This window comes from Saimiri boliviensis, chromosome 9, assembly GCF_048565385.1.
Source record: "Saimiri boliviensis isolate mSaiBol1 chromosome 9, mSaiBol1.pri, whole genome shotgun sequence".
NCBI lineage: Eukaryota > Metazoa > Chordata > Mammalia > Primates > Cebidae > Saimiri > Saimiri boliviensis.
Genome location: NC_133457.1, coordinates 77,418,485 through 77,436,465, shown reverse-complemented (window position 1 = coordinate 77,436,465; position 17,981 = coordinate 77,418,485). Strand labels below are relative to the sequence as shown.

Genomic DNA, 17,981 nt, shown 5'->3' with positions numbered 1-17,981 from the left:
CCTGAGGAAGGGGAGGCATTTCCAGAGGAGGAATTCAGTGCTGTTCACCAGCCAGACAAAAATGAGGGGCCTCACTGAGAATGGGACCAGGACCTGGGAGCATCTCCCAAGGGGATGCCATCTACCTGCCATGATTTGGGCAGGATCCCTTAAGCCTGTGTAAGGAAATGTGCTGCCCAAAGAGAGAAGGCTGGTACAGAAGCACAGCTCCCAACACACACACACACACAGACACACACACACACACACACACACACACACACACACACAAGAGGGAACAACACCCAGTTAGGCCAGACCAGGCCTAAAGCCAACGAGGTTGGAAGAATAAGTCTCAGTGCTAACATGTTGGCCAGAGGTGACGTCAGATTGATATTTACTCTTCACAATTTGCTTTTTGGTAACTGTGGAGTTGTTGGGAAAAGTCATTACACCTACAAAGCAATATTTGGCAATAGCATAGAAAAGATACCATCAGGGTTCATGGCAGACTGGAGTCCCTGCTGTCCAGTACTGTTTGAAGATGTAAGGAGAGAAGGTATACGAAAGCCTTGTAAACTATAAAGCATGATCCCAACATAAGGTATTCACAGGAGAACTCCAGCACAGATGTTTTGCAGCTAGGAAGGCCACGATTAATTTCTTCATTTGTTCCAAAATGCAAAGATATTGGATGTTTTTGTTTCTCTTTCTATGCTACTCATCTATGTTCTTGGCAATTGGTAGTTGATTTGCCCCGTGTTACAAGACTATTTGTGACATCTTTTAGTTGGCTATTAGTAGATAAATACATTCAAGTAAAGAAAGTGATTGGATTATCGGTTCTGGTGTTTCACACAGCACACATATGCAAATATGCATTGCATAAGAGAATTCACGAATCAATAAACATACAATTTGCCACATTGGGAAGGCTCACTGAGAAGTGTCATTGGCAATACAAATAGTGACTGCACACCTTCACCCGCAATGCCTGGCAGCGCTCTGGTGATTTGGTATCATCAGTGTACTATCAGGAGTACGAGAGTCATTTGGGGTCTTGTTAAAATGCAGAATCCGATTCAGTGGGTGTGAGGCGGTACCTGAGAGTTTGCATTTCTGCCAGGCTTCCAGGGGATGAGGCTGATGCTGCTGGTCCTCAAACCAGAATAAAGGAATAGAGGAAATTATAATTTTAGGGGTCTTCTATATCTGTGCTGGCACCATAAGTATGTATTTCTCATCCTCATGGCAACTCTGTAAATAAGGATCATAAAAACACTGAGGCAGAAGGAGTGAAGCACGTGCCCACAGTCATTCAATCAGTAGGTGACAGTTATAGGACTTGAACCCAGGCCTGCCTTAATGCCAGAGTCCCTATTTTCCCACCCCACTATTCAGCTGCATAGACCTTAGGGTCCAACACGCCTGGATTTCAACCCTCACTTCACCTCCATTAGCGCTGCGAGGGTGTCCTCGGGACCTCACTTGTCTGCACTGTCATCTGCTCCTAATCCACAGAATGGGGGCATCACGGCTTCCTCCTGGGGCTGTTCCAGGCCCCACATGAGTTACACTGCCTGCTGCAATGTAATATTAGTTGCTCGATGATCTTCGTCCCCTCCCGTTTAGAAATCTACATATAGAGCAAAGTTAAACAAAATAAATCTAGATTGTACATGGTTTAACTCTTGGGTGAAATATTTATAGCTAAGATGATGGCTTTAATTTGTTATACAAGCTTTAGAATTGAGGCTCCTTTCCTTTTTTTTTTTTTTTTTTTTTTAAGACGGGGTTTCACCATGTTGGTCAGGCTGGTCTTGAACTCCCAACCTCAGGTGATCCACCCGCCTTGGCCTCCGAAGTGCTTGGATTACTGGTGTGAGCCACCATGCCCGGCTGGCTCGTTTCTTTAATAGGATGTAAGTGAGAAGGTCTCCCCGTGTGTGTGAGAGAGTATATGCGTGTGTGTGCATGTGTGTGTGTGTGTGTGTGTGCGCGCTCGCGCGCGTGTGTGTGTGTGTGTGTGTGTGTGTGTGTGAAGATGGTGGGATACACCCTGGTTGGCATGGTGGGGGAGGATGCATATACAGCATCTAATTTTCTAGTAGATCAAAGCCTGAAACCATCCATTAACCAAGGACGGGTATGGCTTCCTGTCATATATCATTAAGAAAAACCCAAACAAATCATGTGATGTTTAAGCTCCAGGTACTGTACCGAGCAAGGTAAAAGCTAATATAAACATAGGTTGATCTTGATGTATGCAGCTTTCCCCACAAATTGTCTGAGGAAAGTAGATTTTAATTAAGTTGGTCCAGCCATACAAACATATATTTACAGGCTAGTTTGATGTTACAAGGTTCTGGTTCCCATTAATCTTCATTTGAGATTATCATCAGGTTGCCGCCCTGCCAGGTCAGGCAGCAGCTATTACAGACATAGCCATCCCCTGCAGTGCTGCCTGCTTCATCTCAAGCAGACACAAGTGGACACGCAAAGGGGGTGCTCACAACACTTGAGGACAGGTAGAAGGTCTCATGGAAGGAGGAGGTGCTGTGGGCCTGACCCCCAAGAAGAGCAGTCTCCTGGCTTTACATGAGCACAGGAGTACGGTGTCAAAACATTCTTGTTTTGTTCTTTTCACTGACGAATTGGTTATTCGTTGTCAACAGCTTCCACGGCTCCAAAATTCTCTAGTCGTGCAGATTTAATCTGGTTCATCCAAGAATGTTGCCTAATTTTACTATAAACAATAGGTTGCTTGGTATCATTATTGTCAGTGGAAATTCTCGGCACATCCCATGATGACAAAATACAAGCAGGAGCTCCAAGTTTTGTTTCTTACTAGCACCTCCCAGCCACAGTGGCCTCCTTGCTGTTCTTCAGCCATGCCAGACCCTCCCCAGCCCAGGGCCTTTGCACCTGTTGCTCACTCTGCCTGGAAGGTGCTTCCCTTCCTGATTTACCTCTTGGCCACCATCAGATCTTCAGTCAAATGCTGCCTGCTCATGAAGCCCTGCCTGGCCACCTTCACACTCAGACACTCTGTTCTTCTTTCCTGCCTCACTTTCAGCCATGTCATGCATCGTCTTCTCGTAGATTCTGTGAATTGTGTATCTGTTTATTGTCCGTCGGTGTCCCCTGACATGAAGCTCCATGAAGGCAGGGACTTCTCTCTGTTTTATTCCCAACCCCTGATGCAATGTCTGGCACATTGCAGATGATCGTAAACATCTGTGGAATAAGTGAATGAATAATTCTTTGTAAGACCATGACCACCGCTCAAAACTCCTTTTGAGTAAGTCATAGTTACTGAATATTCATTCATTCATTCCAAAGCACTTTCTGCCTGTGTCAGGAGAGTATTGTGCTTTGCCCTGCGGGGAATTCACCAGTGCTTAGAGCATGGTCCTAACCCTTATCTATGAAGATGAGCACATGTTTAAGTCTGCCTTTGCCCTTTCCAAGAAAGCAAGTCATGGCCCGTGGCTGCGGCAGGCCCCTGATGCTGGCTGGGCTCCCTCCTGTTGGGTCTGTTGCTCTCACTGTCCTGTGTGTTTGTCATCTGCACATGGTGCCACGCTGCTTGGATGCTGGGGTTGTTGGCATGAGAGGCCTTAGACTTGCTTTCCTATTCAAAGCCCAGTCCAGGGTCTAGCAGCATCAGCATCCTCTAAGAGCTTGGCAGAAATGCCAGATCTCCAGTCCCTCCCGGATCCTGGGAAAAAAATTTTTTTTTGAGACGGAGTTTCACTCTTGTTACCCAGGCTGGAATGCAATGGCGCAATCTCGGCCTACTGCAGCCTCCACCTCCTGGGTTCAAGCAATTCTCCTGCCTCAGCCTCCTGAGTAGCTGGGACTACAGGCGCGCACCACTATGCCCAGCTAATTTTTTGTATTTTTTTTAGTAGAGACGGAGTTTCACCATGTTGACCAGGATGGTCTTGATCTCTTGACCTCGTGATCCACCCTCCTCGGCCTCCCAAAGTGCTGGGATTATAGGCGTGAGCCACCGTGCCCCGCCTTTTAAAACATTTTTTTTAAGATGGGGTTTCACCATGTTGGCCAGGCTGGTCTTGAACTCCAGACCTCAGGTGATCCACCCACCTCAGCCTCCCAGAGTGCTAGGTTTACAGGCGTAAGCTACCGCGCCTGGCTATCTGCACTTTAAAGTTAAAGAAGCTCTGCCTTCAAACACAGGAGAAAGTTTTGTCTCCAGCAAACCACGGCCAATGTGTGGGCTCTAATTGGAAGATTTCATAAGTCAAGCCAACAGGTGTTCATCAAGAGCCTGCCATATGTAAAGCAATGGGCTAATTCATCTCGGTTTAGGATTCCATATTCCTGCCTGGGCAGTTTGGACCCAGTATTCACATGGACATGTAGTGAATGTTTTATATGCATGCTATAGACATTATATGTACATAATGTTTTATATGCATGCTAGATCTACCAACAGAGTCAGCATTTCTGATGTAAACTCTACAAAACTTTTAGCTACTGAGCAGGACAATGTGATCCCTACTCTGATACTGAAACTATGCTGGCTTTTCTCTCTGCCTGTCCTGAGTGTGATAATACAGACAGGAATAGTAAATGTTGAGTTCTACCACCAGGAAAGATAACTTCTGGTTGGTGTGGTATGGTGTCTACTTAGGATATTTTAAACAGTTTAAACTACAACATCTCTATGATGAAAATAAATACCAGAGATAGAAACCAGACATGTAATCAGAAACATTCTCTCTTTTTCTGAGTAATCAGGGATGTTCTGCCGTTTACCTTGAAGTTGCCTTATGCCGTTTCAACAGCCAAGTCGGAGGCTCAGCTTGAAGAACTGGCCCAGATGGGACTAAGTAAGTGTGAGCCCCCTGCCTGGGTCTATCTAAAAATGAATCCGTGGAGCAGAATCAATGGTGGGCTTGCTGAGGCTACATTGCTCCGTCAAACATACCTTATGGTCAAAAATAATTCCCTTCTTCCTGGAAAAACAGCTTTCAGGTCCCTGTGTTCCCTGAATCACACTTTCTGCGATTCTTTTTCTACATCTAATGTTCAGCCAACTCTCAAAAAGATTGGTGCTGAGTTTGCCTGGGTAACTCTTGAATGTCTCTAGCTTCTTCATCAATGAGTTTGGGTTACCCAAAATGTTGAAGTTCTAATGCAAACATCTGTAACGTTTTGGCGTCTTCCCTTTCTGAGGCATTTTGCTGGGGAGAGACAGAGCTTGACTGAAAGGGAAACCCAATGTAGTGCATCCTGCATGCATAATTTTTTCTTTTTTTGAGGGACACACAGGCATTGACAGCACTTCTGTGCTTTAAGGAATTTGACAGCGCAGACATCTAGAGTAACATCTGTTCCGCTTCCTCTCTCGCCGTTCAGTTCTCATTCTGCTGTTCCGGGCCATGTCCTAACCCTGTCGTGGATCCCCGCTCGGCAGCTGGGTACTAGCTTCCCCATCCTGCCTCTTTACCGATGTCCCTGAAGTCCCCATGATTCTGCGGGACAGTGGTGGACAATGGATCTCGCCCACTTTAACTTACTTTCCCCATTGTCCTCAAGGAATCTATGTGGGTTTAGCTTTTGCAAAAAATGTTCCACCCAGATCAAAGGATGAAATTCTCTTAAGATTTAAGGACTTTACTCACTGTGATACTTGACCCAGCAAATAAAACATATATGCATTCCTCCTTTTTTTTTTTTTTTTTTTTTTTTTTGGAGATGGAGTCTCACTCTGTCACCTAGGCTGGAGTGCAGTGGTGCAATCTTGGCTCACTGCAACCTCCACCTCCCCCCAGGTTCAAACTATTCTTCTGCCTCAGCCTCCTGAGTAGCTGGGATTACAGACATGTATCACCATGCCCGGCTAATTTTTTTTTTTTTTTGTATTTTTAGTAGAGACAGGGTTTCACTCTATTGGCCAGGCTGGTCCTTTGGCATATTTTTCTCTTAATTTAAAAAACTTGTTTTGAAGCGACTGCCATTTCTGAGGGAGCCTCAGAGAGGAGTCTGGGCATAGCTCTGAATTCCCTTCTGTTGAAACTTAGATTTTCTTTTTTTAGAAGGAGCTTTGTTCTGTCACCCAGGCTGGAGTGCAGTGGTATGATCTCGGCTCACCACAACCTCCGCCTCCCAGGTTCAAGCGATCCTCCCATCTCAGTCTCCCAAGTAGCTGCAATTACAGGTGCTTGCCACCACGCCTGGCTAATTTTTGTATGTTTAGTAGAGACAGAGTTTCACCATGTTGGCCAGGCTGGTTTTGAAATCCTGACCTTAGGTGATCCACCCACTTTGGCCGTGAAACTTAGATTGTATCTGTAGAAGAATTGCCCTCGTGTGGCCAGGTGGCAAGACTGGGTAATGGGATTTGGAAAGAGAATCCTGGCAAAACTCTCAGGCCATAGAAACGTCCCTATTTAACAGTCGCACCTTCTTTTGCAACTAAGTTCTGCATACCTTTGGAGAGAGATTAAAATACTTGCTGAAGTTAAGTCAATATTATCAACTAGATTCTAGGCCTCTTGAAGATATGTACCGGGTCTCAGTTCTCTCTGGTGACCTCTGCCCACATAGCTCCAGTTTGATGGTCCACAGGCAATGTGTACTTAGTGCTGAGTCTGCAGAACCAAAGTGTCAAGGACAATGCTTGTGGTATGCCAAGAGAGAGGTGAAAAAGAGTTTTTTTCCAATGGCTGCTAACTAGATGCGACTGAAGTCTAATGAACATATATCCAAGTTGTGATTATCGGTGTGCATATTATCCATTTTGTGTAGAGATAGCATATTTTAAAATTCTGTGCCTCAGTAAAAATCTGTTCATCAAACTAATTTTTTTGAGGGTCTGCTTTGTGGCAGACACTGTGCCCCAGACCAAGGACTCAAAGGTTAATCAGATTCCTTCTCAATCCCTGTGCCCTTACCCACTGCCAATGAGGTTTGTAGTCTATATGGGAGATACATATACACATGAACTAAGTATACAAAGCTTTACAAAGGTGTTACAGCTGTGACAGTATAAGTCTAAAGAGGACTCAAAGGAGGGAGAAGCAACTTCTCCAAGACATGCTGTGCTAGCCATTACAACATAAGGCGAATCTACGTGTAATTTGAAATTTTCTAGTAGCCACACAGGTTAAATTGATTTTAATAATTTTTTTTTTTTTTTTTTTTTTGAGACGGAGTTTCACTCTTGTTACCCAGGCTGGAGTGCAATGGCTCGATCTCGGCTCACCGCAACCTCTGTCTCCTGGGTTCAAGCAATTCTCATACCTCAGCCTCCCGAGGAGCTGGGACTACAGGTGTGCACCACCATGCCCAGCTAATTTTTATATTTTGAATAGAGACGGGGTTTCACCATGTTGACCAGGATGGTCTCGATCTCTTGACCTCGTGATCCACCCGTCTTGGCCTCCCAAAGTGCTGGGATTACAGGCGTGAGCCACTGCGCCTGGCGATTTTAATAATTTATTTTGTTGCATTCAAAACATCTAAAACATTATAATTTCCAGAGGTAACCAACATAAAAAAACGTTTAAGGTATGAAATGTTTTACATTCTTTTTGTCATACCATGTATTCGAAACCCATTATGTATTTTATACTTACAGCACATCTCAACTCAGGCCCTAAATGTTTGTCAGAAATACATGGTTTGTATTTAGATTTCATTAAGTTCACAGTCGAAAAAGTAGATTCTCATAACCAAGTTCCAAAGATACGTAAACGTTTTCCAGTCATTGAACTGAGCATCTAAAATTTAAATTGACTGACACTGAATGGGATTTGATATTGACTTCCTCAGTTGCACTAGCCAACTTCAAGTGCTCAAGAGTCACCTGTGGCTGTTGGCTTCCTTGTTGGACAGGGCAGGAATAGAGAGAGAGAAGGAGGGATACAGGATCGATTTCATAAAGCAGGTGACACAGCTGTCACCACACAGACAAGGCAGGGCCAGGAATCCCAAAGAGTTTCTCCTCAGTGTCCCCACGGCCAGCCATTGTGTCCATGGGAAAGAAAGACACTGCAAGGCATAGCTAGAGACAGATAATAACCTATTCCAGGCCAGGCGCAGTGACTCACGCCTGTAATCCCAGCACTTTGGGAGGCCGAGGTGGGCGAATCACCCGAAGTCAGGAGTTCAAGACCAGCCAGGTCAACATGGCAAAATCCCATCTCTACTAAAAATACAAAAATTAGCCAGGCATGGTGGCATGCTCCTGTAGTCCCAGCTACTTGGGAGGCTGAGGCAGGAGAATTGCTTGACCCTGGGAGAGGGCGGTTGCAGTGAAGCAATATCGCACCACTGCCCTCCAGCTGGGCGACAGAGCAAGACTCCATCTCAAGAAAAAAAAAAAAAGAATAACCTATCCCACATGGAAATTATAACAGGCACCACGGATCACACCACTACCTCCCTCAACTTATATGGAACACTGAGACCCATCTGCAAGAGGAGACACAGGCAGTCACAGGCAGTTCAGATGATTAAGCAATCTGCATGACTTTGCAGAGCATTGCATATTTATGAGCATGGTGAGGAGATTGTATAGGACTTGGGAAGTAAGGGCTCCAAACCACAAAGGTAAATGGTCGGGCCTGCTTACTGTGGTTTTTCTGCTGATGGGACCCATGAATGCCATTTTCCTCCTTCGGTGGTTTTAATGCTGAATGTGTAAAACCCTCGGCAGATTGTGTAACATCCCCCAGGCCCAGCTGCTGGTCCTGCCCATTGAAGGGGAACTTCAAGGACCCATTCCTTGGCTGGCAGCTGCACGGTGGAGGGCATCCCAGGAGAGATTGTTGGGAAGGGGTGGTGTTGCTTTGGAAGTCGGTTCAGTTTTTGTAAAGCAAGTCAGGAAGCCCCTTTTTTGAGGTGACCTTTTTTGAGCTTATGTTGGAACAATTCCAGTTCGTTTTTATTCCCTTCCTGCTTACCTGTGAAAAGGCAGAGCTGGAATCCTTTGGCCACGCCATTGCTCCAGGGCTTTGAAGGTGGCAGGCCCACAGCTGGGTCTGGCAGCCTTTCTGCCCTTTCCAGTAAGGAATGCAGTAAACCCCAGCACCACGCATCCCCCGTCCCGCCCCGCAAGACGCGCCTTGTCATGCCGTGTGCTTTTTTAATTTGTGAAGGAATGGTCTGAGTGTACTGTATTTACATTCTTGTGTTCACTGATAATGACTTTCAGATTTCTGGAGCTCCGCAGCTGACAGCAAGCCCCCGATCCCTCCACCTCCCCACAGGCCGCTCTCCCCCGACGGCGTCTGTCCTGCCTCCCTGCGTCAGCTCTGCCTTATAAATGGAGTGCATTCTATCAAAACCAGGACGCCTTCGGAGCTGGAGTGCAGCCAGACCAACGGGGCCCTGTGCTTTATTAATCCCCTTTTCTTGAAAGAGCACAGCCAGGACCTCAGCGGAGGCCTGAAGCGGCCGAGCACAAGGACTCCCAACGCGAATGGCACGGAGCGGCCTCTGTCCCCCCCACCCAGGCCCCCGCCACCCGCTATTAATAGTCTGCACACAAGCCCTCGGCTGGCCAGGACCGAAACCCAGACGAGCATGCCAGAAACAGTCAACCATAACAAACATGGGAACGTAGCTCTGCCTGGAACGAAACCAACTCCCATCCCTCCACCCCGGCTGAAGAAGCAGGCTTCTTTTCTGGAAGCAGAGGGCGGCGCAAAGACCTCGAGCGGCGGCGGCCCGCCGGGCGCGGGCCGGGAGCTGGAGCTGGGCGCAGCTGGCAGCCCAGGTGGGGCCCCGCCTGAGGCCGCCCCGGGCGATTGCACAAGCGCCCCGCCGCCCAGCTCTGAATCACGGCCCCCGTGCCATGGAGGCCGGCAGCGGCTGAGCGACATGAGCATTTCCACTTCCTCCTCCGATTCGCTGGAGTTCGACCGGAGCATGCCTCTGTTCGGCTACGAGGCGGACACCAACAGCAGCCTGGAGGACTACGAGGGGGAGAGTGACCAGGAGACCATGGCGCCCCCCATCAAGTCCAAAAAGAAAAGGAGCAGCTCCTTCGTGCTGCCCAAGCTCGTCAAGTCCCAGCTGCAGAAGGTGAGCGGGGTGTTCAGCTCCTTCATGACCCCGGAGAAGCGGATGGTCCGCAGGATCGCCGAGCTGTCCCGGGACAAATGCACTTACTTCGGGTGCCTGGTGCAGGACTACGTGAGCTTCCTGCAGGAGAACAAGGAATGCCACGTGTCCAGCACCGACATGCTGCAGACCATCCGGCAGTTCATGACCCAGGTCAAGAACTATTTGTCTCAGAGCTCGGAGCTGGACCCCCCCATTGAGTCGCTGATCCCTGAAGACCAAATAGGTAAGTACCTGCTGTTTTTAAAAATATAAAAATCTATCTTAACTCCGTCCGGGCAGCGCAACCTATGTTTGTTTTTGATGAAGCTTACTCCGAGGTTCAAAACAACAGCCAACTCCACCTTCTCTCCCTGTTTGAATGGAAAAATCAGTTTTTCAAAGTAGCTGCTAACTGCCAGGCTCAAAAATGTTTTCGGAAGTGGCAGATTGGAACTGCAGAGTGATTCTGTTCAGGGATGGAGTTCGGCCCTCTGTGGGTCCAGTTGCAGCATTCTGTGATAATGTGTGTGTCTGTGCGTGCGTGTGTGTGTGTATGTGTGTATGTGTTGCATGTGCTAGCGTCTCTGGAATTGTGCTTCTGCAGGCTGTGCATACATACAAAAGTGTTTTTGTTATTTTCTGAGAAGCAGTGGATATTTTGTTCTGCCTTGGTTGCAAAGTAAACTTTTTATTGAGGTGTAGCGTATGTTCAGAGAGTACAAAACTCAGGGATGCATTGGAATGAGTTTCCACAGCAGGCTTACCTGTGGGACAAGCGCCAGACCCTGAATAAGCAGAACCTGACCAGCATCTAAGGACCCCGGGTCCCCAAGCCCCCGATCTCCCTCAAGGGCACCATCCTGCTGGCTCCCCATCCCGTGGACTTCTGTGAGAGGCACGGCTTGGGAGTAAGCAAAAAAAAAAAAAGATAAGTTTGTTTTGTGTACCTTTAAAATAAGTAACATAAGTAAGGTAGTTTGGAGGTCACATGAAAGGTGTTTTCTCCAACGTCAAGGGGAAATACTTTCTTTATAATCTTATCTATGCAATGAGTTGCTAATGGTTTATCTGGCCAAAACAAATTTGAAATTGGCAAGCAGTCTTTTTTCCAGGGTAAGAATGTTGAAGGGTTTTTTGTTTGTTTGTTGTTTCTAATTTCAGAAGGTTGACTCTCAAAGGTTAATTTCAGAGACTTTACTCACCAGGCAGCAGAAGCCATTGGAGCTACCAAACATTTCCAGGCAGTTCAGAAGTGAAACCCCAATTTTTTCTTTCTGATTGGGTCCATTTGTTGAAAGTAGTAAACAGTGTGTGATAGAGGGCTCTTTCTCTCTCTCTCCTCTCTCTTTTCTCCTTTAAGTGATTTTCAGCAGCTCTTTGATTTTCTCACAAAGGAATCAAAGCCTTGTTTGTTTTCTTGTGGTTTGACTGAGGCCAGGCCTGGTTGATCAGGGCGTGGTTAAAGCTGGGGTGTTGCTGGAGTGAGTGGCTAAAGGAATGTGCCCTTGTGAGGTGCCTTCTAATTTAAAAAGGCGTCAAGGAGAGGACAGAATATCCATACAAACTGCCTCTTTCCCTGTCCCACCAGAGACCCCCTCTCATGGGAGACCATATCAGACTCAGTATTGACAGGAACCCAACCTGCAGGGGAAGCTTCCTCTTAGGGGCTGGGGTCGGGAGTGCCGGTCGGGGAGGGGGGGCGGTGCAGCCAGGCAGGCACTGATGTCAGGCCTGAGCTATGTGGCCAGTGGCGCCAACCAGCCCACAGTGCCCGGCCTTCCCTCGCTGCTGATGCTGTAAGCACCAACCCAAGTCAGTCCCCATCCCGAGAAGCTCTGCAGCCAGCTCCTTTTGTTGTCAAGTTTGGATATGGTACTTGCTCTTAGAGCTCAAGGACTCACTCATTTTCTACAAAAACATGCTGAAAATTATACACTTCGCTACTCTAGAAGGATGCAGCTTTTAATTTAAAATCATTACGGAGCTTCGAGTATGAGCCCGGCCGCTGGTCCAAGCTATTCCAGTGGGTCCTGGCCTCACCCCTGTGAACAGGCACCAGCATCCTCTACGGATTGGAGGAGGACAGGGAGGGCCATGCCAGGCCATGCCATTTGTCTGCCTGCCACACTATCTAGTAACTAGCAGGTGCCGTATTTGGACTTCTGTCGGATCCAAAGCCCTTGTTTGCCGGGCTCACTGTTCTGCTGCTGCTGCCTGTGGTCCTATTTTCTCATCAGAAGTTCAGGGGAATTGTAATAGAAGGGCCAACCCTGTGTTGAGGCTGCTCAGACTGACGCTCTCTGTCGAGGCATGGGTATGGCCTCCAGAAGCATTGCCATGTTTTTGCTGTGGGTTTGTTTGGTTTGGTTTTTTAAGCTTTTGCACTGAAAGCAGTCAGTTCCTCCTGCTTCTTCACCAGTGAAACATCATTCTGCTTTGTAAGTGCCAGACTTTTGAAATAAAGAAGGTGAACGGGAGAAAAGGTCAACCTGAGAAACTCATCACAAGCCCCCGGGTGGAAGGAAAGATGTGACCCTGATTATTAGAAAGCCAATCCCCACGGAGGTGCACTTTACTAGATGACTCTGACAAGAACGTGGACTTAGCCAGCCCACTTGTCTGTGTTTTACATTTTCCTAAACGAAGGAATCACTAGCTTACTAAGGACTTGTCAGTACAATACCTTTAAGACTCATAACTGACTCAAGGTTTGGTATATTTGAATAGGTATTGTTCACGTTTTGCAAATTCGGGAACAGAGGCCAGGATGCGTAGAGTGATATGCAGAGGTGATGTCTTGGTTAGGAGGGAAGCTTGCATGCAGCCAGATCTTACCTTGCTTGTGCACTGATTCCCACTGCATCTGACTTCCTGTGCAAAACACCAGACGGTCTTCACTTTGACCGCCACCCTCAGAATTCCAAGCCTCAAATTTGTTCTGAATAGCTGTCCATTCATGCCTATAAGGGTTTTTGAGAATGCCAGTTGGGTTTCTCTGCTTTTAAAAAAAAAATCTAGTTCTATCCTCATTTCCTATAGCTTCTGAAGAAGATAACTCTGAACTAGAAGACAGAATTCTAGTTGAAAGCCTAGATTTATGGAACATCCTGAAGTCAAGAAGGTAGGAGGACATATTACACTGGATTAATCCATGTATGTTAAAGCAGTCATTCTTAGTTGAAAATGACCCTATGAATGCGTGCACATGTATCTGTTTAGTATATGGAGATAATACTCATCTGTCTTCTTCAGAGAGTGGTTCTTCAGTTGCATAGAGAAATGCTAATGAGAAAATCAAATAGTTCTCACTCACTTTCCTTTTGCCCATGTGCTGGTGTCACTACCCCTTTCAGCACTTTCTAGACAAGTGCAAATGATCAACAGTGAATCGATCTCAAAACTGAAAAACTGCCCTGTAAATGATTATGGAGAATTTGCATTCTATTTAGACTATGCTTTGGAGCACTTCCAACCAAAAGCCCCCCCATGCAGAGGTTCCGGAATACATGTTCATTGCCTGGCATCAGCTTGGTTCTCCTGATTGGAGAATGACGCCAACGCGGGTGAGACATGGATTTGTTCCCGTGTGTGCCAGCTCTCCATTCATTCCAGGCCACTTACCAGGCTTCCCTCCCAGAGAGCCATCACCTACTCTCACCCCTCCAGAGTGGTACATGGAAGAACAAACAATTGCTTTAATAAGAGTGTGCAGTTTTGGGGCCCTACTTAAAGCCTTGATATCAACCACCTCACGGACAGTGTGCTGCACTCACTGCTGACGTTCCACTCTATAGGGTGTAAATGGGGTGAAATCACTTCCTGCTCCCACACATGCTCCTCACTGGTGGGTGTTCACATCCCCATCCCACCACTCTTGCTTTAGTCTTTTCAACACATGGGGGAAGTCCATCCAAAATTTCTGGTAGAGAAAACTTCATTTTGCAGAACTTGTTGCAATATCCTGGTTAGTGTTTTCATTTTAGTAAAATAGTGTTTATTTCTGACTTGATGTCAGCCTTAGGAAATCCCTCTGTTTTCAAGGCTTGTTTCAAGAAAAACAAAATTTGTCCAACTCCAAAAATGTTAGCAAACTTAAAATTTTCGATTTCGTTCAGATACTCACCACAGACTATCAGCCGTGATAAGAAAGAGCCAAATGTTCATATTCCTAAAAGTCAGTAGGGGAAACAAGATGGTACTGTGTTTATTTAAGTGCTGCAAACCAAAATGTACATTTTCCCCAAAGAGCAATTTAATGATTTGAAGAAAAAGTATTCTTAAAATCAGTTACCACATATTTCAAAGATCACTTCGATTTATGTATCTGAGTGTTTTTTGTGTGTTAATAGAGAAATGATACGGAAAATGTGGTTAGACATCAGGGAGTACAGCGCACATAGAAAAGGGGATTGAGGGCCGGGCGCGGTGGCTCAAGCCTGTAATCCCAGCTCTTTGGGAGGCCGAGGTGGGTGGATCACGAGGTCAAGAGATCGAGACCATCCTGGTCAACATGGTGAAACCCCGTCTCTACTAAAAATACAAAAAAGTGGCTGGGCATGGTGGCACATGCCTGTAATCCCAGCTACTCAGGAGGCTGAGGCAGGAGAATTGCCTGAACCCAGGAGGCGGAGGTTGCGGTGAGCCAAGATCGCACCATTGCACTCCAGCCTAGGTAACAAGAACGAAACTCCGTCTCAAAAAAAAAAAAAAAAAAAAAAAACAAAAGAAAAGAAAAGTGGATTGAAATGATTCCCAGGGAGTTAAACAATCATAACTACTCTGGTTCAGATCTGCTGTTTGTTTTTTTTTAAAAAAATGCGTAGTTAAGCTGGCTGTAGCTTCAATATCTAGTGTGACTTGTTTTTAATTTTTCAGGTCACAGTTTTTTTCAAGCCCCTGAGTTATTTTTTTTATTTTTATTTATTTTGACAAAGAGCTATTCTGAGGCTGGGCGCAATGGCTCACACCCGTAATCCCAGCACTTTGGGAGGCCGAAGCAGGCAGATCACCAGAGGTCAGGAGTTCAAGACCAGCCCAGCCAACATGGGGAAACCCCGTCTCTACTAAAAACACAAAAAAATTAGCCGAGTGGTAGTGAGGGACACGTGTAATTCCAGCTACTCTGGAGGCTGAGGCAGGAGAATTGCTTGAACCCAGGAGGCAGAGGTTGCAGCGAGCCGAGATCGCACCATTGCACTCCAGCCTGCAGAACAAGAGCAAAACTCCATCTAAAAAAAAAAAAAATTCTGAGAGGTGTGGCCAGGGAAGAACGTTAGTGCCAAACAGGGATTAAAATCTTGAATCTTCTGACTTCTGATCTAGTACATGTGACCCTATCGCCTGAAGGAACCAATGCCCTTGCAGACTTAATAAGAGGCAAATAAAAAGAAGAAAGATTTCGGATACCTATTTTACGTCCCAAAATTAATTTAAATAGAAGACCACAATAAGAAGCACCTGTTTCTCCCTGTGGGGTATCCTTTGTTGAATAATTTTCACTCAAGGGCATCAAAACGGGGTCGATCATGTTACATCAACCAAAACAAGGCGACACCCTGGAGTTGTGACTCTGACCCTGAGTCCCTGACTCCTTGATGGCCCGCACAAGGGTGCTGTTAGCTCCGTACCTCGGAAAGACCTTACTCAAAAGGTGGGCGGAGCATCACAAAATAAGTCACGTGAAGATGTCTGCTCCAGAGTCTTTTCTGGTCATATCCCTAGAGTCTTTCTACCTCCCAGGCAGGAAGCATCACTGGGTAAAAGAGGAATTCGTGTAGGAATTGAGAAATGTCACCCAAAGGACACCTAAAATGCCGCATGAATTGTGTGGCAGCATCAGGCTCTTTAAGGCACACCCATGTTTTCCCACCCCTCCACTCCAGCCAAAAGGAGAGTTCCCACTGGCAGTCTCTGTGAGGCCAGCACCGCGTAGACGCGACCCTCCCTGGGCCTCAGGTCCTACCCACTGCCTCGTGTCACTAGCTCAGTCTTGCAACAGGGAACGAGTGGTGCAGACACAGCCCCTACTCTCTCCTCGCAGACACCGTATCCACTTTGGAGCTTCTCGGTTCTTGTCCAGGTCCGGGGAACGTCACAGCCGCCTCCTCCGTGGAGTCAAAGCGTACAAATTAAATGCATCCCATGTTTTCAAAAGAGCCGAGTGAGAGCATCGGTAATCCCTCCTCATGGGCGGCCCTTTATGGTTTACAAAGCACTTTGATGTATAGAAACCTCTTTAATCTCCGAATGCCTTGAGAGGCTCTGTTTATTGCCCTCACTTCTATAGAGGAAGAAACTAAAAGCGTAGCAAGGTCAAGGTAAGATGCAAGCGCGACTGACACCGACCCCTGGCAGGCCTTGTCTGCACCTCTGGTGGCAGGGAATTACCACCACCTTCCGGTTGGTTTTATGTGGCAGGAAGGTGACCTCAGAGTTGAAGGCACATCCCACAAGAAGGTACTGTTGTCTGCATGACTCATCACTGATCTCCTGTATGCTAGGTTTCTGCCCTGTAAAATTAAAGATTCCCTTCATTCCATACTCTGTTCGTTGGAAGCAAGTCCCTTAGCACTGCCCACACTCAAGGGGTGGGGCAGAATTAAGCTCCACCTCCCAGAGGCAGGCGAATCTGCATGAATTCTTAAAATTCTTCCATAAGGTAGCCGGGTGTGGTGGTAAAGGCCTGTAGTCCCAGCTACTCAGGGGGCTGGGGTAGGAGAATTGCTTCAACCCAGGAGGTGGAGGTTGCAGTAAGCCGAGATCGCGCCACTCACTGCACTCCAGCCTGGGCAACAGAGTGAAACTCCTTCTCAAACAGAACAAAACAAAACAAAAAACACCAAAATTCTTCCATAAGGATTAGTCTCTTCTTCCCTGCGTTCATTTTTCCTGGCCTTTTACTAAAAGACACTGAAATCGGACGGATTTCCTACATCACATATCACACAGATGTAGCCCATACTTTTGTAGACTGACTTTCCTTGAAGCCCACCAAAATGAGCAGAAACTAAAGTAGATCAAAGCCCCAGTGCTTCTTATCGTTATTTTGGTCCCTTTCCTTGCTGGGCTGATGGGATCTTCCTTTAAATTATGCAATGTCCTTTGTTATTTATTATTATTATTATTATTTTTTTTTGAGATGGAGTTTCGCTCTTGTTACCCAGGCTGGAGTGCAATGGCACGATCTCGGCTCACCGCAAGATCTCGGCTCACCGCAACCTCCGCCTCCTGGGTTCAGACAATTCTCCTGCCTCAGCCTCCTGAGTAGCTGGGATTACAGGCACGCGCCACCACGCCCAGCTAGTTTTTTGTATTTTTAGTAGAGACGGGGTTTCACCATGTTGTCCAGGATGGTCTCGATCTCTCGACCTCGTGATCCACCCGCCTCGGCCTCCCAAAGTGCTGGGATTACAGGCTTGAGCCACCGCGCCCGGCTGTTATTTATTATTTATGAGCCAAAGTGTGCATGGTCAGCAATACTTAAAACCCACCCAGGTTACAGGACATCCCTGCATCGTGACGGGGTGCCCCACCCCTGCCTGCCCCACACGTGGGCAGTGATTTCATCACCAGAGTTACACACCTGTATTCTGCAGGGGTAAAGAAAAGAGGTATAATTCCGTGTCTTCTCCCAAAGGAAGGATTTTCTGTTAAATTTTACACATTTGGAGTGTGTGCCACATGCAGGCCTCGGGCTAGGGACTTTAGGTGATGCTAGGCCAGGTGTGGTTTTCAGAGGGCTTCCCCTCAAAGAGAAAAGACTAATTCACTCTATGTCAGGGCAAAGGCAACAAAGAAAGCAGCGTGCTTACAAGGTATCAGATGCATACAGGTGCTCTTGGTGGAGATGCCACCCAGTCCTCCCAGCAACCACCTCGGGAAGCTGTGAGTGGCCCCATTTTATAGATGAGGAAGCTGAG

The 17,981-nt window shown here is 46.9% G+C and overlaps 1 protein-coding gene across 6 annotated transcripts in view; it reads left to right on the top strand.

Annotated features, from left to right (window-relative positions):
- The window catches only part of RIN2 (Ras and Rab interactor 2), a 243,288-nt gene that overhangs the window by 202,756 nt on the left and 22,551 nt on the right, over positions 1-17,981 (top strand). For all 6 annotated transcript variants that reach the window (XM_010343725.3, XM_010343724.3, XM_010343726.3 and 3 more), the window contains 2 exons: positions 4,747-4,838; positions 9,170-10,306. In XM_010343725.3, coding sequence (XP_010342027.1) covers positions 4,747-4,838; positions 9,170-10,306 — 1,229 coding nt within the window. The remainder of the gene's footprint in view (positions 1-4,746; positions 4,839-9,169; positions 10,307-17,981) is intronic.